Source organism: Crocuta crocuta, unplaced genomic scaffold, assembly GCF_008692635.1.
Source record: "Crocuta crocuta isolate KB4526 unplaced genomic scaffold, BGI_CrCroc_1.0 scaffold127, whole genome shotgun sequence".
In the NCBI taxonomy this organism is placed as follows: domain Eukaryota; kingdom Metazoa; phylum Chordata; class Mammalia; order Carnivora; family Hyaenidae; genus Crocuta; species Crocuta crocuta.
This window is the reverse complement of record NW_027532008.1, coordinates 9,820,438-9,841,541: the sequence shown is the minus strand read 5'-3', so window position 1 is coordinate 9,841,541 and position 21,104 is coordinate 9,820,438. Positions and strand designations below refer to the sequence as shown.

General features: G+C 55.8%; 1 protein-coding gene across 1 annotated transcript in view; it reads left to right on the top strand.

The window, feature by feature from the left end:
* IGSF21 (immunoglobin superfamily member 21) overlaps positions 1–21,104 on the top strand; it is a 140,202-nt gene that overhangs the window by 89,307 nt on the left and 29,791 nt on the right. Inside the window, exon 6 of the mRNA XM_077775560.1 lies at positions 12,321–12,439. Coding sequence (XP_077631686.1) covers positions 12,321–12,439 — 119 coding nt within the window. The remainder of the gene's footprint in view (positions 1–12,320; positions 12,440–21,104) is intronic.

Here is a 21,104-nt window from a genome sequence, read left to right as displayed (position 1 = left end):
CTGTCCGGTCCGGTATTAGGGGGACCTGTGTGATGGATTCTTGCTGGAATTTACTTCCAGGAAAACTGTGCTGCCTGCAGACGAAGGGGTCTGTTCTCGGTCATCGGAAGGAACAGCCAGGCCATGTGCTGCCTCGGCTGGCCAGAGGCCCAGAGCCAAAACCATTGCTTTAGAGGCACAGCCTGCCTTGCCTAAGATCATCCAGTCATGCCACTTCCCCTTCCTGATTCTTTACCAGCTGCGGGAGTGTGTCTCCACCGCCCGCCCTGACCTTGCAGAAGTCTGTGTCACTCCTGCCTCGAAAGGCAATGAGTGTGGGGGTTCAGGGCCTCCCCTCTGGGGCCTAGCTGCCAGGGCATGGGCCCCAGCTCCGACATTGTCCGGTCCCGTGGGCGTCAACATCCCTGTGCCTTGGCTGCCTCGTCTGTGAAATCGGGATGATGATACTAATACCTACCTCATGGGGTTGTTGTGAGGATTGGGTCTTACGGATGGGGAAACTGAGTCACAGATAATAACTTGTGCCAGGTCACTCGACTTTAGCATAAAACTGGGAGTGACCGGCACATGGGAAGCCCTAGCATCATTACTACTACCACTACTGTTATTACTGTTATTATCTTATATCAGAGGGCTTCTGCGAGTGTTGAAAGAGATCAGTGTTCAAAGTGCCCAGCACTGGGTCTTACACATAGTAGGTGGTCAACGAACCACTGATGTGCAGAGATGAGGCACGTGTTGTCCCCTAGAACCCCTGGGTCCAGGGCTCCAGCCGCACCCTTGCACACGGCTGGGGTGCAGCTGTGTTCATCGAACAAGACCCCAGTGATCACTGGTGCCAGGAAGCATGGGGGGCCCTCGAACAGCCACATCCCACCTCTTCCTGCTCCTGCTGAAGGCAAGCTCCATCCTAAGGGGGTTGGGTCTCACCACCAGCAAGCAGAGGGGCAGAGATTTCTGTTAGAAAGCAAAGCATCTGCAGGGACAGAAAGGGGGCAGCGGGCGCAGCCACGTGGCCCCAGCCTTTCTGCCTCCCATCTAGCTGCTCATCACCCAGCTTCCTTTGTCTGAGGTCCCTCTGGCCCACTGCCTGGTTGCCAGTTCCCCACCGTCCTGTGTCCTTCCAGGCGGCACCTGCCAGGCCTGGGGTGGGGCCTGGGGTGGAGATGGGCAGAAGAAACATCCTGAATCTTTGGCCCCTCCCGCCTTGGCCTGCCCCCCCCTCCCCCCAGAGCCAGAGTGGAGCGCTGACCATGAGAATCGGATCAATCAGGACTTGGAGGAAGAAGCGGTTTCCATGGCAGCAGCTGGAGGCTGGGGAGGAGAGGCCAGGAGAGGAAGGGGAGGGGGAGTAGGGAGGGAGGGTCCGAAGGGAGGCCCTGGGAGGGGGAGGTAGCAGACCAGAGAGTCAGGACAACGGGGTCCACAGAGCGGGAGGGAGGGAGTGGGCTGAACGGGGGGGGAAGGATGGCGCAGTGACCCCCGCCTTCCAAGGACTGGTGCCCAGGGGGACAGAGCGGCAACGGCCAGTGAGCCCACGTCTGCCATCATCCAGGGTCCCGGTTACTCCCTTCCCAGGGTTTGGGTGGTCTAGGGGTCCCAGGCGAGGCTCTGCGGCTTTTCCTTTGGGAATGCATCATGGGAAGATCAAATCTGATTTCCGAGAGGTGTTTTCGCACCTTGGAAACAGGTCACTTCCGGTCCGGGGAATCACAGCTGCCGTGTCAGGAGCACGCAAGAGTGAGGGGGCTTCCCCGGTGGCCTCGGTTTAGCCTCAGAACAAAGGCCCCCCTCCAGCCCTGATCCAGAACAGGGGAGTGGCCTGCCTGAGGTCACACACACAGGGGAGCCCAGCACCTTCCAGGGGAGGAAAGGGAATGAAAGGCTAGACTGTGAGAGGGTGCAGCTCAGGGGTGGGGCAGAGGAAGATTAGCAGTGGGGAGGGGCAGCATAGGGCCTCACCGGCCGGCCTCACCCTCCACCCCTCACCCTCCACCGTCACATGATGAGGGTCTGGCCAGAGACCTGCAGCATTGGGGGCCCCAGTTAAATCTCCTTAAATGCTCAGGGGCTCGGATGGCCAACCCACCAAGTCTGGGGCCAGGCAGGGCCTGGGGGGGCAGTCCTCCAGGCTCCGTGGACCGGGGAGGGAAGCTGGGGGGCAGGGCAGAAGGGGGCTGGCATGTTCTGGAACTTCTCCTCCCCCGCTCCTTTACTGTGCTTCCCCATTATCCTTCCCCACCAGCCAACATTTTTGATTGGAAGCCACAGATGTCTTGCACCCACTGAGCAGTTTTATGATGGAAAAACCACTTTCAGATTGAAAGGGGGATGAAAATCACTAATGGCTTTTCAAAGGCCCCTAGTTAAAAAAAAAGAGTTCAGGCAGTTTCTGGAAAGAAAGGGGAAGACACACAAGGAAGAAGGTAATGAAACTCTCAGTGGGAGGGAGGGGCTTGGTCCTCAGCGAAGGGGCTTTTCCGGTGGCCCCCACCCCCTTCCCAACCCCCGGCCCACAGCTCCCTCTCCTTCCCGCCACCTGGTCCCAGGGCCTCCCCACTTCAAGAATCCTGTTCACCCCTAATTGGTGCCGCTCCAATGTCCTCAGGTGAGCCCACCACATTTAGGCTGGCCGGAGCCTTGACTGCTCCCCAGCTAGGGAATGGCTGGAAGGTGGGGGGCGAGGGGTGCTGTGGGCGTCCAGCCCCCAAGGAGCAATTTGACTTGTCCTTCTGATGGCTTGAGGGTAGGAGAAGTTGGCCCCAAATTCGTCTGCTTTGTGGTGAGAAAAGAGCCCCCGGGTATTTCAAGCTTGTTGAGCCCTCCACTCACTGAGGCTTCTGGTTCAGAGCAGCAGCCATGGCTCCAAACAGCTCCTGGGGCCTTGCGAGGGTCTGGAAGGCTCTTGCAGTCCTCAAGGCTCGCTGCACCCGGGCCGTCTGTGGCCCATCTCCCTCCCGGCTCCCTCTCTGGATCAGCCAGCACCACCCTGGCCTCTTCATCCTTGATCTGCTGCTGACAGCTGTCTGGCCTGGGGCAGGTCTCTCCTCCGTCTTTAGTTTTCTTGAGTATCAAATATAAGGTGACCAGCAGCCTGATTTGCCCGGAGCTGAAGGATTTCTGGGACAAGGGTATTTCTGTGCTAAAAGGGGAAAGTCTTAGACGAAGCAGGATGTGTTAGGAAGTCTGATGTTAAAGGAGCAAATCCCCCAGGCTCCTCCTCGTATATCCTGTACCCACGGGATGAGTCTGTCACGTCACGTCGCGTAAGGGAGGAGAGGCTCCTTCCTCCAGCGTCTCTGCTTGTGGCTCCTACAACCCCCCAGGGCGAACGACCCCCCAGTCCGCTCCTGTCAAGGGCTTGCTGGCGGAGACGTTCCAGGAATCGACCTAAAGGAGGCGAGGGAATGGTGTCTGGGTTTCAGAATGTTCCAGCCCCATCCCATTGGGGTTGAAACTTCTCTCTCCACAGGCGGCTTCCCCGGGGATGTATTAATGACAGGCGGCTCAGGTCTTAACCACCTCAGGTGACAGTAGTCAAGTTCGCACCAAGTACAATGAGATACCACTTGGCCTTGCCCTCAGCCTATGGTCTGGGTTCCACTTTCTGGGCGGGAGCTTGAGCTCCAGGGGGGCCAGGAAGGATTGAGAATTCGTCATCTCTTTCAGAGGTGGACAGGGAGCAGGTGCAGGGTGGTGAGGAGGGCAGCTTAGGGGGTGGAGGCCCTGCTCCGTGGTGGCCAGCTTTGTGGCAGCCCCTGATGAGGTTTTTGTTGTTTTTTATTTATTTTTGCGAGACAGAGAGAGCCTGTGAGCAGGGGAGGGGCAGAGAGAGAGAGAGAGAGAGAGAGAGAGAGAAAGAATCCCAAGCAGGCTCCACACTGTCAGCGCAGAGCCCAACACAGGGCTCAAACTCACAAACCATGAAATCATGACCTGAGCCAAAATCAAGAGTCGGATGCTTAATCCACTGAGCCACCCAGACGCCCCTTGATGGTTCAAAAGGCCCATGTAGAGGGGCAAAGTCTCTCCTCAAATTATTTCTACTCAACAGTACTCACTGCAGACACACAAGCTCTAGGCTCTGGTATTTGGGGTTTGGTGAAGCCAATGGAAGGGAACCACCCAGTGTGGTGGGGGAAGGCGAGGTCAAACAGATGGTGGCCCTACTGGGGTCAGAGAGGAACCGAGAACCTGAGACTTGGGATTTGATGACCAGTAGCAACAGCATCAGCTGAGAGCTTATCAGAAATTCTCAGGCCCGGCATAGACCTACCAGAATCTGCATTTGAGCCAGACCCCGGGGGAGTCTTGGGTGCATTCAAGGCTGAGGCCTGGACCCCGCACCCTCCCAGAGTCTAGCGTGGAGCATCTCCAGACAAGGTGCTTTCTCGCCTGTCCCTGGCTGCTTCCCCGGGTCTGCCGGTTGCCACAAATGCTGCCCCACCCCCAGGGAGCTAGTCCACTCCGAGTACTGTGGGGTTCACGCAGCCACGAAGGGTGGCGAAAGGAGAGCCAGAAGCAGCAGAGAGCAGCTGGGGGGTGGGGGGCGGGGGCGGCAGCTGGGACTGGCTGAGCAGGTGCTCACCTGGGCCACCGGGCCAAACCAACAGACCTGAGCTGCCCACGGGCTCCCAGCCAGGCTCTGCAAATTGCACAGGTGTGAGGGAGGGGGGCCCGATCCCTAACCGCCCCCCCTTTTTCCAGAGAGCAGCAAACCTTTTCAACTGTCTTATTAGCAAACATCCCAATATAGCACCCACGGCTGCCGGAGACTTTATGGCCATTTTTATTAGCCCGGCCTCAAGGCTCCGCAGAGATGGAGTGGGGATTCTGCAATAGTTGCCCGAGCATTGCGGGGGCATGACCCTGAACTTGGAGAGTAAGCAGGTGTTTGAGGGAAGGAGAGAAAAGGTCTGGGCCTCAGGGTCTGTGCAGCCAATCAGGGAAGCATGGCAGATGGGCGAACAGTAAAACTTTATTACTTCCCACTTGAGAGCTTTCCAGCAGGGATGACACGGAGCGGAGCTGAGGCCGGCGCCGGGCTAATCAGATTGCAGGGGGGTGTGTAACCTACTTGTAAGAAGGAAGTATCTCCCAGCTCCTTAGAAGCTCTCTTTCCATGCAAACAATGGTTACACAAATGAAAAGGTTCTCTCCTCTCTTCATTAAAGCAAAGCCTCAAAGGACCCATCGCTACCTGAATCTTCTCCATTAGCCCAGAATGAGGCAGTGTGTGTATAAATGAAGACATCTGAATTACAAAATGCTTTTTAAATAGGGTGGATTATAAAACTTGGGTCCTGACACGTCTTCTGATTGAATTTGGTGAGTTTTGGCAAGAGACGTGAGGCCACAAGCTCCTGGTCCTCCCGGCCCGCCCCCTCGCTCCCTCCTGGCCCCCTTTCCTTTCTGGGTCCAGATCAGGGAGCTGTTAGTTTCACCGAGTTTGGACTTGATGGTCCAGTGGATGGAAGCCCCCGGGGAAGGTTGGAAGTTGTAAATGGACCCTCCGGTGCTCACTGTGATAAGGTCACTCACTGTGATAAGGCAGGTAGGGAGGGGGCGGCCTGGAGGTGCCTCGGGCAGCGAGAGGACAAGGTGGAAAAGTTCCGGGCAGAGCAGAACGGGCAGAGTGGAGAGAAGGAAATGAGCAGGTGTCTCACCTGCCCTGTGACACCCCCCCCCCACCTAAGAGAAGATTAGAGCAAGAAGGTCAGCAGTACCTGCACAAATGCCATGCGTACTTTTCTCAGAGAAAACCAATTTAGCAGAAATCCTAGGAAATGTGATTTACAGTAACAGAAAGCACATCACCGGCTGCCTGGGGTTGAGCAGCTGGGAGGGTCACAAACGGACACAAGCAAACTCGGGGTGAGTGACAGATCTGTCCCTCATCTTAATTGTGGGAGTGGTTTCAGTGGTGTCCGCATATGTCAAAACCCATCAAATGCGTAATCTTTGTGCAGTTTGTTTGTCAATGATACCACAATAAATCTTTTAAAAATTTTTTTAAATGTTTATTTATTTTTGAGAGAGACAGAGCATGAGCTGGGAGGGGCACAGAGAGAGGGAGACACAGAATCCGAAGCAGGCTTCAGGCTCTGAGCTGTCAGCACAGAGCCCGACGCGGGGCTCAAACCCACGAACCGTGAGATCATGACCTGAGTCAAAGTCAGACCGTTAACTGACTGAGCCACCCAGGTGCCCCTATACCACAATCAATCTATAAATGAAAACACATTTTTTAAGAGGCACAGATCGCTGGAGACCTGTAGTATACGACAACCTAACCTAGCACACTGCTGTACTCCTAAGACGTGGCAGTACGAGATTGACCTTGATAATCAAGGTCCTGATGACCTTGATCCCAGGGCAGCTTAATTAGTGTCCAGCCCACTTCTTCCAAGAAGCAGGGAGGCATATGTGCAGACTGAGTAGGAAGGATGTTGTTACAATGTTGCTCTTGAAAATTATGGCCTTTTATGCCCTGCTACATACTCAACACTGCAGGCTGTGCCTGGGATCTGTTTGTTTAAACATTTAATCATTTGGGGCACCTGGGGGGCTCAGCTGGTTACGCATCCAACTCTTGATCTTCGCTCAGGTGGTGATCCCATGGTTCGTGAGTTCAAGGCCCGCATCAGGCTCTGGACTGAGCGTGCAGAACCTGCCTGGAATTCTCCGTCTCCCTCTCTCTGCCCCATCCCCTGCTTGCTCTCTCTCTCTCAAATAAATAAACTTTAAAAACTGTCATCATTTAACAGTGGAGGGAGAAGACTCTGACAAGCGCCTACCATCCACCAGGCTCTGCTCTAAGGGTCCTCGGGTCCGGTCTGTTCATTCAGGCTCCCTTCCGCGGTCAGCCAAAGTCCCTCACCTGATCACGTGATTCCCGAACGCTACAGGACGGGAAACTCAAAGTGCCTTCGGCCTCCTCCCAGTCTTCCAAGTCCCCCTCTTCCAAGTCCACTGCCTCCACTCTGTGAGGATCCAGGACTCTTCCCAGCGGGGAGACAAAGCGCACAAAGGAGAGGCGAGCGGGGGCTGTGAAGTCGGGTCAGGTGTGGAGAATGTGAGTACAACTTGTTCAGGGAGCCGCAGTCAGCGAATTAAGGGGCCCACCGGAAGCTGGAGGAAGGGAATTTAGGAAATAAAAGGCCATCCTGTTCCTCCCAGCAGGGAGGAAGCAGATGGCTCTCATTACCTGGAGAGTAGTAGGGCTCAGATAGAAACATGCCGTAGAGCAGTGGAGGCTAATTCCGAATTCTGGCACCAGAGAGCTCAGACTCATCTGCCAGTGGGTAAAGGAAGACCCGAGGAGCAGTGAGGGGTGGGGCGACGGGACCCAAAGACAATTATTTTGCTTGGTTTCAAGTCACGGAACCCACCTGCTTACTCTCTTGGACCTTGGTCCTGTTACCTCTTGGGTGGGTGCCTCAGTTTCGCCATCTGTACAATGGAGACAAGAAGGTGATTATTGCCCGAGAGTACACTGGGGCATGGTTTGTGCACTGCATTATAACAAGGTCCTGTCAAGGATTCAGTACGCTGCACTGAAATACTTAGCGCAATTCCTCTCGGGAGAAAATTAGCCTGTAATCCCACGAGACAGGTGTTATCACACCCATTTATCAGATGGAGACATCCAAGCTCAGGGAAGCCAAACAACCTTGTCCAACCTCACACAGCTAGCTGGGTGCAGAGCCCAGACTAGACCGAGGTACCTCACTCCTGGCCTGGACTGCTTCTACTACCTTCACCCATGCAGTGGATCCTCCCTGAGCACCCTGAGCCGGTGGCCAGGCTCCCCTTCAAGGAGCTTATATGCTTCTCTGGGAGAGAAGAGAAATAGTAACAATGTAACAGGTTGTGGACAAGTAGGTGCTCCCAGATGTGCAGCCCTGAAGAGGTGGAGAGGCACTCTGCACAGAAGGGCAGACAGTCAGGGCAGCCTGCCCGGCAGAGGTGGCATTGGATGTAGAACCTAAGGATTGCTCTCCATAGTGATTCTAGCCCATTGGTCTCTCACGCCGTGTCAGCTCTGAGCTAAATCCAACTCCCTGATGGCATGACATCACAGGTGGGGAAAGTGAGACTCACTCGCTGGGCTTTGACAGATGGCTAGAGACTTGCCACGTGGACAAGAAAGGAAGAGGAGTCCACGCAGAGGGAACAGCTTAGGCAAAGGCAGAGGGAGCAGAGACCAAGCCCTTGGCATCTCTGTATAGGCCTCTCGGCCCCCGGGCTCAGCACGGGACATGACACGCAGTGGGGACACATAGTCGCGCTCACGCTCGGCCTGGCGGAAACCCCAGTGAGCAGCCCTCGCACGGCCTAACCAGAGCTACGGGCCCCCCGGGGACGGCCGGGGGGGAGGGCTCTCTGCTATCTGTGTGTCCGCTGTCTCAAAAACACAATTACGTGGCTTTTGGAGCTGCTGTTGCTATGGGTAAACTCCAGCCGCTAAACTGCATTACACTGATTTTGCCAGAAACCTTTGCAGTTATTAATAGTTTATTGATCAGAGCTCAATGCTGATGAGAGCTGCTCTTCTTGCCCCAGCCCCCTCGGGGCCCCACTATCTGTGCAGAGCCTTTCATCCGGCGTGCAGATCAATGCCACTCAGATCTGGGGAGAGGGCATCACTGGGCTGCTTAATCCACTTTAGGAGGACGGCACCGAGCGCCCAAGCCCAGATGAGGCATTGGGTCCAAATCAAAGTGGTGCCCTGGAAGTGGTTAGGTCCGCAGGTAAGAATTAGACTCCGCACCTGCTCCCTAGCACAGAGGGAGACAGGGTTCTCCGTGCTCACTCCAGGCCTTCTGGAAGGTTGCCATCCGTTTACTGAAGGTTGACTGAGTACCTACCATGAACCAAGCACCGCACAAGGCCATGGGACACACTGGTGAACCAGACGGGCACAGCCTGCCTCCCCAGAGCCTACCGTGCCTGGCAGGAGAGGACAGTGTTCGAGAGTCACAGATGAAAGTCATCAAGTTACAGTTTAGACCAGCACTGCTGCATCAGTCAGCTATTGCTGCATAACAAGCCATCACAAGCCCAGACGGCTTAAAGCAACAACCGTGAATTATTGCTCGTGAGTCTAGGGGTTGGTGAGGCTCACTCCTGAGTACGACCTTGGCTGGAATGGCGGGCCAGCTGGGGTCTCTTTCCATGTCTCCATGTGCCCTCGTCCACATCAGAGACTTGCTCTCAGGGAAGAAGCAGGGAAAGGGAGAGAGGCTGGGGGAGGGAGGTGGGGCTACAGAGAAAGAGAGAGAGAGTTCTTTTGAGACTTAGGCTTGGAATTTGCACACCATCACTTCCTACACATACTGTTGCTCAAAGCAAGTCATAAAGGCCAAGAGTGGGGAGAGAGGCTCCACTCCTAGGCAGGAGAAACTATCAAGACTGTTTGCAAGAGGCATGGATAATTAATCAGGGCCATCAATCCACCACACGCAGCTGGTCCAGGTGGTTGCTAAGAAAGTGACCGTTCCTTTGTAACTTGAAGGATACAGCCAGGGGGAGGAAATGAAGTGCCCCAGGAAAAGAGAATATTGCAAGCAACAGCGCCGAATCAAACAAGGCGCTGGGCTAAATGCACCTGTAAGGGTCACCTCCAAGGGGTCTGGGATGAGATTGTGGAACAGAAAAAGGACACGAGTGGAAAAATTGGGGAAATCCAGAAAGAGTCAGGACTTAAGGCAATAGTGATGTATCAGTGTTGGTTTCTTAGTCTGACAGCTGTACCTTGGTCGTGGAAGAGGTCAACCACGGGAGAAATCAGTGAGGGGTGTGTGCGAATGCTCTAGTCTCTGTGTGACTTCTGTGTACATCTAAGATGATTCCAAAATTAAGTCTATTTTTTAAAAAAAAATTTTTTTAAATGTTTTATTTATTTCTAGGAGAGAGAGAGAGAGACAGCGTGAGCAGGGGAGGGTCAGAGAGAGAGGGAGACACAGACTCTGAAACAGGCTCCAGGCTCTGAGCTGGCAGTCAGCACAGAGCCCGACGCGGGGCTCGAGCCCACGAACCGCGAGATCATGACCTAAGCGAAAGTCGGACGCTTAACCGACTAAGCCACCCCGGCGCCCCAAGTTTATTTTTTAAGAAGGCACCTGGCACAAGAGAAAAATGGAAAGAAAGCCATTGCAGCTAGAGCAGGGGAGGGCTAGGAGGCGGCCACCATGCTGGCCTGATTGGCCAAGATAAGGATTCCGGTCTTTATCCTAAGAGCCTAGAGAAGTCTCCCAAGGACTCTAGGGAGGGCGTGCCATTAAGTCCATTTGCATGTGCAAAGATCGCGGTTCCACCTGCTGAATGGATCTGAGGAAGACGAGCAAGGGCAGAAAAACCGGTTAGCCAACCGGCCCCCATTCCAGGTGAGAAAAGATGGCGGCCGTGGGGATGGAGGGAAGCGGATACAGTTTAGGATGTTTTTAGGAGGTAGAGCATCCCAGGACTTGATCAAGTCCCTGACCAAGTCCCTGAGTCGTTGGGGAGACGGAGGGTGGTGCCCAGGAGCGTGACGGGGTCACTGGCAGCGCTGAGGAGCCCAGTGGAGGAACACGGTCTCGAGTGAGAAGCACTTTGTTCACAAGGCGCCGACCCCGGTGTCCCCGGAGCCGTCTTCTACCACCTGCGCTGTGTCACCCACACATACCGCTCATGTTAACTGTCACCTGAGCATGTCGCCAGCACACTTGTCACCTACATAAGTCACTTAGGCAGGTCGCCCCTATAACTGATACCTATGAGTGTCGCCTAAATATGTCCCTCTAGGCGACTGTGACGCAGCACCCTGCCGGTAGAGGGGCTGTTTTTTCAGTCTAGCTGGGTTACAAACCAAAGAAATAGCTCCCAAGGGGAGACAGACCCCCGCTGTTCCCATTGACATGGCGCTCCTCTGAGCCCGGGAGGGAGGGAAGGAAGATAGCCTCTTCCCCACAAAGTGTCCCTGATGAAAAGCCCCCCTTCTCTCGGAGCTCTTTTATGACAGTCGGTAGACCAGATGTCAACTTCTGCGTATTCTATGTAAATGACGGTGTTTGTTTATGCTAATGTGTGCTGGCTCCACCGAGCCGGCAGCCTGGAGCCCAGGCTGAGAGCCCAGGTGCGGGGTGCCGGGAGGTGGGGGACACTGAGTCAGGGAGGAACCAGGGCAGCTGACATGAAGGAACAAAGAATGAATCTGAGGTTAGACTGCGCAACAGAAGCAGATCGGAGGGGACAGCTTCGCGGAGGGGGTGGAAGTGTGTCCATGATGGGGTGGGGACCAAGAGCTGGATCGAAGGGACCCCCTTCTCAGGGTGGCAGGGCGGGACCCACACCCAGAACCTGTGCTCTTAACCACTGCCCTCTCCTACCCCTCTCCCCCCCGCGGGGCCTCTCTGACCAGACTGTGGGGCCAGTTTGGTGAGTAGGGTGCCATGCTTGGCATTTCCTGGGGCGTCCATGACCGTGGTCATGACCGTGAGCTGCTCCCTGTGTTGTGCTGCAGCGTGGGGACCTCTGACACAGAGACCCCACTTCCTCTGAGGTGTGGCCAGAAGAGGCTCTCCTTTGGCCACGTGATTAGGCCAGAGAAGGCTGGCACTTGCAGAGAAGCCCCCCGTTTCACTGATTTAGCAGTGGGGTGGCCTCCGGCCACGGCTCCTTCCAGAGGGCCTCGGGCAGAACCAGCTGCTTTGTGCTCAGATAGGTTCCCCTTTTCCACGCGCCTGGCAGTGCTCCTCGGCTTCCCAGCCTCCTCGTCCCTCAGGACAGGGGCTCCTTGGGGATGAGAAGGTTGCTGTGTTTCTCCTCAAGCCCCCAAGGCTGAGCGTGAAGGGACGGGAAGACAGTGTGGGAAGAAGAATCCAAATTCCCATCCTGGCTCTTATCAGCCATGTTCGGGGGGAGGGGGGGCATCTGTGCCTCCTCGGGAGCCTCAGTTTCCCTGTTTATGAGACAGGAGTAGCGATCCTCTGTGGGGGGCTCAGTGCCGTGATGCGCGGGGGGACAGCGCCACACGCCGGTCATACTCGGGGCCTCTAGGTAGGGGCGCTGTTCCCATCCGCAGCTCACGGAGGTGCAGGTGCAACTCCAGCTGAACACACAGGCCCCCCCACATTCACCTCCTGAAGAATGAAACACAGGGCCTGGCATACAGTCGGTGCTCCATAAACGTTGCCGCTCCCCCCCAGCATAGCACACGAGCGTGAGGTGAATCCAGAAGCGGCTGTTGATCGGAGCCTGAGCAGCGGGGTTTGGGGAGCTGCGCCTTCCAGCCCCGGCACGGCGGGGCCTCACCCTGTCCCTCTGCCTTCCCCCAGGCTGCCCGAGGTCCGCATCTCAGACAACGGTCCCTACGAGTGCCACGTAGGCATCTACGACCGTGCCACGAGGGAGAAGGTGGTCCTGGCATCAGGCAACATCTTCCTCAACGTCATGGGTGAGTACGGGGCCCCCCGGTACCAGGGTGGCAGTGAGGAGCGGTGTGTGTGTGTGTGTGCGTGAGGGCGTGTACACGGAGGGGCTGTCCCGGGAGCCACCCGCCAAGCCTGCTGGGGGGGGGGGCAGTGAACCCTCTTCTTTCCCACTCCCGCCTCCGAGGGGAGAGGAGACTGGCCCTGCCACCTTACCACCCAAGGACTGCCTCTCAGGAGGCCCTTCTCCCACCTGCACTGATAAACCCTGACCTCAGGGAGGCAGCGCTATGTCCTCGTGGCCTGGGCACTTTGGAGGGGCTCTGACACGTTGACGGGGACAAATGAGCGACTGAAGGAGGAAAGAGAGCCTCCCGAGGGGCAGCAGACCTCAGTGTCCACTTCTGTAAGGCAGGGGTGGGATGAAGGCCAGATGGGTCGTTCATGGGACCCCCCAGCTCCGGGCCCTGGGACCCCGTGAGGACACAGGAAGGAAGGTGCCGGGCACTGAGGGGGCACCTGGGGGAGCACCTTTCCAGGCTGAAGACAAGAGCCACGTTCATAGAAGTGCCTATGGGGACAGTAGAGTGGGGGTGGGTTCCCCCCTCTCCCAGGGACAGGACAATCTGGGAGCCTCCCTGGGGGAGGTGATACACACCTGCTGTAGAGAGTGATTCTGACCCTGGACCTTTTCCAGGACATTGAAACATCAAGTGATCAGCGAGAAAGGGTCAGGACTGGGTGTCAGCGTGTCCTGGGTCCTGACCTTATGTCTGTGCCTTCACCTAGAGTGCACGTGTAGAAATGCCAGTGCCTGTTCCGGCTGGCCGTGTCCACACCCCGGCCTCGGTTCCTCCCCTTATAAAACACGGGCCTTGCTCCTAGCAGTCTCGGGAGCCCCACCGCCAGCCACACCCTCCGATTCCGCTGCCAGAATTCTAGGGACTTGGCCCTGACTCAGGGGTCCCGCATTCTCTGGTTTTCTTATCAAATGATATTTACCAGGGAAACAAGGCTTGTCGTACCCAGGCCATCAATGACAGCACAAAGGCCCCTGGAAAGCCACTGCTTCCGGGGACATTGAAAACCTCCGAAGGCCAGACCTCCAGAGGGACACTGATCCCCGCAGCGGCGGCATGTGTTGTGTTCTGGCTTCTTGGGGGGTGGGCCGTGGGGGGGGGCGCGGCGGTGCCAAGTTACTTCCCCTTGCAGTATGTCCTCTCCCCAAAGGTGGCTGCCTGGTGCCCGGCCCCGGAGCCGGCTGGCCCAGGGAATCTGGTGGAGAACAAAAGTCGCTCTGCACCATCAAGGGGCTCCCAGTCTGATGAGAGACCTGCACGTAACCATTTATTGATTGGATATTTATTGAGGACCCACTATGTGCTAGGTAATGGACACGCTCCTTCAACAGGACGAGATCCTTGGGGAGTTGTATCCAGTGCACGATGTAAGCATGAAACATGCACATGTGCAGGAGAGACAGCTTTGGGCAGTGCTAAGTCCCAGGAAGGGAATCAAGCAGGTAACTGGATAGAGAGCAGCTGTAGGTGGGCAGCTGGTATAGGGAGAGGCATCACGGAGGGCCCCTCGGAGGCAGCTGGCCTGTGCTCTCCACGTTATGCCATTTAATCCTCACAGCCCACCCAAGGGTAGTAGCTACTGGTATTATTAGCCCCATTCTGCGTACACAGATATGGAGGCACAGAGAGGGCAAGCAAGTTGCCTGCAGCCACACAGCCAGGATCACAAACTCTTCCTGTAATAGCAGCTCAGTTCTGGGGCCAGAAGCCAGGCATCTGGACTCCCACACCAGCTTTTGCACCCCTGAAAGCAGGTGTAGACGCTCCAGCTCAGACTTCTCTCTATCTGAGCCAGGGTGGCATCCTCAAAAGCCACCTCCCCCAGGAGGCCCACGCCCCTCATTCATTCACCAAAGCTCCCTGAGCGGGAATACTCTCCCTCTATGGCCTCAGTTTCCTCCTCTATACAGTGAGGGGGTGTAACTGGATGGTCCTGAGTCCTCCCAGCTCTGACATTTGTGAGTCCGTTACCCCACATGCTAGGCCAGCCAGCACCTTAGGCACAGAGAGATCTTGTGGGGCCGACCAGAACCGCACAGCAGGCCCGATGGTCGTGGCCGAGCAAGGCGCTGTGCTCCTGGCCAGCATGGCTCCTCTCTCTGCCCACGGCGGAGAGAGCTGATGGGATCCCAGTTACTGAGCAAGAGGCCGAAGGCTGCCAGAGGGGGAGGGGCAGGACCACCCATCAGAAAGGTCAGAAAGGCTCTGACCTCTGGAAATTCAGGGTGTTCCCTGGGCAGGATTCTTTTTTTTTTTTTAATGTTTTATTTATTTCTGAGACAGAGAGAGACAGTGTGAGCAGGGGAGGGTCAGAGAGAGGGAGACACAGAATCTGAAACAGGCTCCAGCACAGAGCCTGACGCGGGGCTCGAACCCACGAACCGTGAGATCATGACCTGAGCCCATGTTGGACGCTTCAACCGACTGAGCCACCCAGGCGCCCCTAGGATTCTTACTGAAGTAGCACTCACCCATCTTGGTCAGGCCTCTGATCCACCGCTCAGAAGTCATCGCGCTTATCAGTGGTCGCCGCCGCCCGATTGTCCCCCCACGCGGCAGGGACCCCCATGCCGGCTAAGCCTGCAGCTGAGCTGGAAGCATGGCTACTGTCCATGCCCGGCCTGCGGCTGACAGTGCGTGAGCTCCTGGCTCCTGCACATTTTCTTACGGGATCCTGGCCACCGCCCTGGGAGCCGGGAGATCTTATCATCCCTTTACACAACTTTAGGACACGCAGGTTTCGGGCTGAATCCCAGATCCATCATTGTGTTCGTTAGCCCCCTGGGGCCTCAGTTTCCCATCTGTAAAATAGGGAGAAGGGTGCCTACCCTCCAGAGTGGTTGTCAGGTTTTTTTATTAAGTAAAGTTTGCAAAACGCCAAGTCCAGACGAGGAAGCCAAGAGGTTCACGAGGAGGGACTTGGGCATAGTTAGTGTCATTGGCTCGGGCCTTCCTGCCCTTGGGCCCGGCGCCCCTGGAAGTCTCGGCCACGACTCATGACTCCAAGGAGGCACAAGCCGGTCTGAGAACCAAGTGTTCGCAGCTTCGTGCGCCGAGTCCCTGCAAAGGGACCCAGGTCGGCCCTGGTTCTGGGAGTGTGAGGACAGCCCGCCTCTGCCTACGTGTCCTCCTGGCCTCTCCCGAAGGCCTGGGGGAGGAGCCGGGGCAAAGCCCAGCCTTGATGAGGACAGCCGCACCTCCCGCTCGGCCAGCTCTGCTACCTCTTCTTCTTCTTCTTCTTCTTTTTTTTTTTTATATTTATTTTTGACAGACAGAGAGTGAGCAGGGGAGGGCGGAGAGAGAGGGAGGCACAGAATGAGAAGCAGGCTCCAGGCTCCAAGCTGTCAGCACAGAGCCCGACGCGGGGCTCGAACTCCATGAACGGCGAGATCGTGACCTGAGCCGAAGTCGGCCTAACTGACTGAGCCGCCCAGGCGCCCCAGCTCTGCTACTCTGTTGAAAGTGCTTTCAATAGAGCAGCTTTGTCTGATGCTGACAACAGGCCCTCAGGTCGGGATTACTATCATCCCCAATTCACAGATGGAAGCTGAGGCTGGGGAGGGGAAAGGCTTTGCCCAGGGCCTGCGGGGCTGTGGCTGTCCCAGTCTCAGAGCACTTGGAATGGGCTCACTGTGGCTCAGCAAGGTCGGGAAGGTCAGGGGCGGGCTGGGAGAGAGGGGGTGTGGGGCGGGGGCGGTGCTGAGTGTGAGGACCTCTCCCTGGGGGCAGCTCCGGGGCTCCAGTGGCCACATCGGCCTGTGAGGAAGAAACCGCACTGAGTCAGTGGCCCAGACCCAGGCTGGGAGAAGGAAGTGGCTCAGCCAAGGTTGGGCCATTAAATGAGATGATCCCCAGAACAGACTGTTCCAAGCCCAGCACCTGGCACATTCCGAGCGCTCAGTAAATAGTATCTCTCACGACAAATAGGCCTCATGTCACTTAAACATCAGGCACAATAAGGGGCACCTGGGTGGCTCATTCAGTTAAGCGTCCGGCTTCGGCTCAGGTCATGATCTCACAGTTCGTGGGTTCGAGCCCCGCATCGGGCTCTGTGCTGACAGCCCAGAGCCTGGAGCCTGTTTCAGATTCTGTGTCTCCCTCTCTCTTTGCCCCTCCCCTCGCTCACTCTCTGCCTCTCAAAGATAAATAAAAATATTTTAAAAAATGTTTAAACATCAGGCACGATTAGAAAGGCTTGAAAAGTGTGTGACTCCCCCTTCCTCCTTAACCCGCCCCCTTTAAATATATTTCAGGGCAAGTTTCAAATACTACCATCTGCTCACTGTCCTGGCCCATCTGTGAAATGTCATAGACCCTTTCTGGTCACACACGGGCACACGCGCACACCAAGACCCTCCCCCCAAGTGAGTGGAGGCCATTGAAAGCTGGGGCTGCTTTATGCACAAAGGGACCCTAAGGATCGTGGCAGCCAATGGTGAGGCGAGACAGCCCCCTCCTCAATCTGAGGGTCAAGGGAAGCTTCCTAGGACAGCCGGGGGAAGGGAGACGAGGCACAAGGCACCTCGCACAGCCCCACGTGCATCGAAAGCACAGAGCAGCTGTGCTGGGGAGCCGGCACCCAGTCTGCGGCTGCATCTAGCACATTCTAACGCGCTGTTTCCACAGGCCTCGGGGTGCAGATCAAAATGCAAGAGCGGCTGTAATTTCACGCCTATAACATCCCTGCTATGTGCTGGGAAAAAAACATTTGGGAGCCCCGTGGGTGACACCAAGGGTTCGTGCCGCACACAGTCATTAAAATGTTTTTATCCGAGCTGCAGATAAATTGTAAGCCAATTTGAAAGTTGCGTGCTGGGCCCCAGGAACGCATTATACTCAGTCACGGAAGGATTGCAGCCGCGATTCTTGGGGGCGCAGGTGGTGCGGGGGAGCATGTTAAGGGTGCGATGTTACAATCAATTAAATGTGAGCCCGGACAGCCCCACCCCGACCCGCGCCGGCTCTCCTGTTCCCACCCGGAGACCGAGAGGCCGGGTTTCTCTCCCGCCCTCAGTGCACAGGGCACCCACCCTTTCGGACCCACAGCTAATAATCAAGGCCGCTTTCCGTCAAGCACAGGTGTGTGGCCGGCGCTGTGTGCTGAGTGTCTAGCCCGCTGCTAACCGTGTGACCTTCACAAGGGTCCTCCGAGGTGGCATGGACACCCCCTTTCACAGATGAGTGAAGGGGGCTCTGAGAGTTTCAGGGGCTCACCCATTGAGTGGGAGAGCCAGGGGTCCCGCCAGGCTGCCCGAGATCAGAGCTGGAGAGCCTGACAGCCACTCTGAGCTCCCAAGGGACACGCCCCCACCTTTGACGCAAAGGCTATTAGTGACACAAATGTCAAGGGGGGCGCAGAGCTGAGACAGTAGGGGCTCCAGGAAACTGAGCCCTGACCGGGAGCACTGGGCGCTTGAAAAGTCAGACGGTTCCGAGGTCCCAGACCCCACAGGTGCTTCTCATCTCCTGCTCTCCAGGGCCCCTCACTACTCAGACCCTCTGAAAGGAGCACGGACTTGGAGTCCCACCCACTTGGGTCCACATCCTGGTCAGTGTCCACTCGTGACACGGACAGTCCAGTACCAAAAAAAACAACATCAGAATGTTGTTTTAAAAATTTTTTTAAATGTTTATTTTTGAGAGAGAGACAGAGTACAAGCAGGCAAGGGGCAGAGAGAGAGGGAGACACAGAATCCGAAGCAGGCTCCAGGCTCTGAGCTGTCAGCACAGAGCCCGATGCAGGGCTTGAATCCACAACCAGAGATCATGACCTGAGCCACAGTCCGTCGCTTAATGGACTGAGCCTCCCAGGCGCCCCAAGAATGGTTTGTTTTGTTTTGTTTTTGCTAAAATACATCACAAGGCCAGCTGGATGGCCACACACAGGCATTCTAAATGCCATTCATTCCTTCCTCCTTCATTTGTTCATTTCTTTAAGAAACATTGATTGAGCACCTAGTACGTCCCAGGTGCTGTTGCGTGTACCGGAATTCAGCTTCAGAAATGAGCCAGATGCAGTCCCCCACCTCCCCCTGGAAGGGACGCAGACACGAACAAATACGGAGCTGGAGCCCGGGGATGTCAGAGGGAGGGCGGTCCAGAAAGCAGAGGCCCAGAAAGGTATAGTCTGGGGGAAATGGGCTGTTTTAAACAAGGGGGCTTCAACCTCCAAGAAGGTGAAGCCCGAGCATGTGGACTGCAGGCCTTCATGCAACCGATTGCACGTGAGGATTGCTTCGTGTGGGTTCCACACATCCTCACTCGGCCTCTGCCCCGGGCCAAGCGCAGGTCTGGGCGCTGAGGACGCAGCGCAGAGCGGGAAAGCCTTTGCCTCGTGGGACTTAGGCGCCGTCAAGGGAGATGGTCGCTGGCGGTGCAGGTGCTGGTACAGGACCCAGGGCCTGGGAACAGTTGGGCCCCCAGGGATGCTGGTAACGAATGACCCCAATGGGGGGAGAGGGGGGTGCTGAAAGCCACAGAAATGCATTCTCTCCTAGTCCTGGAGGCCAGAAATCTGAAATCAAGGCATCGGCAAGGCTGTGCTTCCTCGGAGAGCTCTAGGGAAGGGTCTTTCCTTGCATCCTCCGGCCTCTGCTGGTGGCTGGCAGTAGCCGTCCCCGGATGCGTAGATGTGTCCCCCCCATTCTCTGCCTGCGTCCTCATGTGGCGTCCCCCTCCCTGGGTCTGTGTCTCAGTGTCCGTCTTCCTCTCTCGTAACACCAGGCATTGGGTGAAGGCCCACACTAAGGCAGTGTGACCTCCTCTTCCCTTGGTTAAATCTACAAAATTCCTATTTCCAAATAAGATCCCATCCACAGGCACTGGGGGTTAGGGCTTCAACACATCTTTTTCAGAGACAGTTTGAGCCCAAAGTAACTGAGCCGGGAGGTGGCCAGGCAGAGGATTTGCGTCTGACTTTGAAGCCGGCACTCTCCTCCCAGCCGCGTGGGTCGCCGCTCACGGAGAATTTATGACGGGGCCAAGCACTTCCCAGGCTAACTTATCAAATCATCCCAGAAGTTCCGTAAGACAGATCCTGCCCTTTCTTCACCAGGTGAGGAAACAGACGGGCATGTCACTTGCCCGGGACACCCAGCGAGCCAGTGGCCACACGAGGGTAAGGGCATCCTGCACACTCAACCACTCTGCTCTACCAGAAGCCGTAACTTGTTGATAAGCATTCATAAAATGCCCTAGCTCAGGATCCCTGTCTCTCTTCTGTAAGTGTCCCAGTGAGATTGGCAGATAAAGGCAGAATTTTGGCACCCAAGGCCACAGTGGCACTGAACCACACTAGATGCTTTCCAAACCTGGGGCCAGGGGACACAGGTTCCTCCCTCCCCCCACCCTGGGGCACAGTTGTTAATGAACTTTGTGTAGCTTGCCTTTTATTTACTTATTTTATGATATGTTTTACTGAACTTTTTTGATTTAACGTTTATATATTTTTGAGAGAGAGAGACAGGCAGAGCACAAGCAGGGGAGGGGCAGAGAGAGAGAGACACACAGAATCTGAAGCAGGCTCCAGGCTCCGAGCTGTCAGCACAGAGCCCGACATGGGACTCGAACCCATGAACTGCGAGATCGTGAGCTGAGCTGAAGTCAGGCGCTCAACCGACTCAGCCACCCAGGTGCCTCTTGACTAAATTTTTATGAAGTGCATCTGGTGTGCTTTTCTTTCTTGCTTTATTTTAAGAATTGTTTTATTGATCTATCATTCACAGGACATAGAATGCACTCATTTAAAGTATACAACTTAAGGGGTTTTAGCACAGTCACTGAGTCGTGCAAACACTTTAAGTCGTGTGACCAATTTTAGAAGGCTTTCACCGCCCCCAGAGAAACTCTGTTCCCCATCGGCAATGGCTCCCCCTCCTCCATCCCTCGCCCCAGTCTTAGGTGAGATCGCCAATCTACCCACCCTGTACATGGACTGGTCTGGACCCTTTCTATAAATGGGGTTATACAGTACAGGGTCTTTGTGATTCTTGGGACTTCGCTTTGTCTAAGGTTTCCGAGCTTTATCCATATTGGCGCACATAGTGGGACCTCCTTCCTCTTGGCGGCTAATGGGATTCCACTGTATGACCCGTGACATTCTGTCTGTACATTCACCAGTTGAAGGACATCTCCACTTTCCAGCTGTTATGAATCACGCTCTCGTCAACATTCACGATCGGGTTGTTTTGTGTGAACGGGTAGTTTCCAGGTCTCGTGGGGGCGCAGACCCAGGCGTGGACTTGCTGGATCAAGTGTAACTCTGGGCACAACCCTGAGGGTCCGGCAGGCAACTGTGCCCTTTGACTTTCCCTATAGCGGCACAAGGTCCCCATCTCTCCAATCCTCACCCGCACCCGCTACCCGTCTTCTTGATGGCGGCCATCCTTGCGCACGGGAAGCGGTTCTCATCGTGGTGTGATGGGCGTTGCTCTGATGGCTGACGACATTGATCGCCGTGTCACGCGCTCTGTTGCCCTTCGGAGATCTGCTTTGCAGAAACACCTTCAGATCGTTTGCTCGTTTCAACCAGGTTATCTGGCTTCTCATCGCTGTTGCTGTAAGGGTTCTTTATTTCAGATGCGAGGGTCGGATGGGGTGTAACATCTGTGTA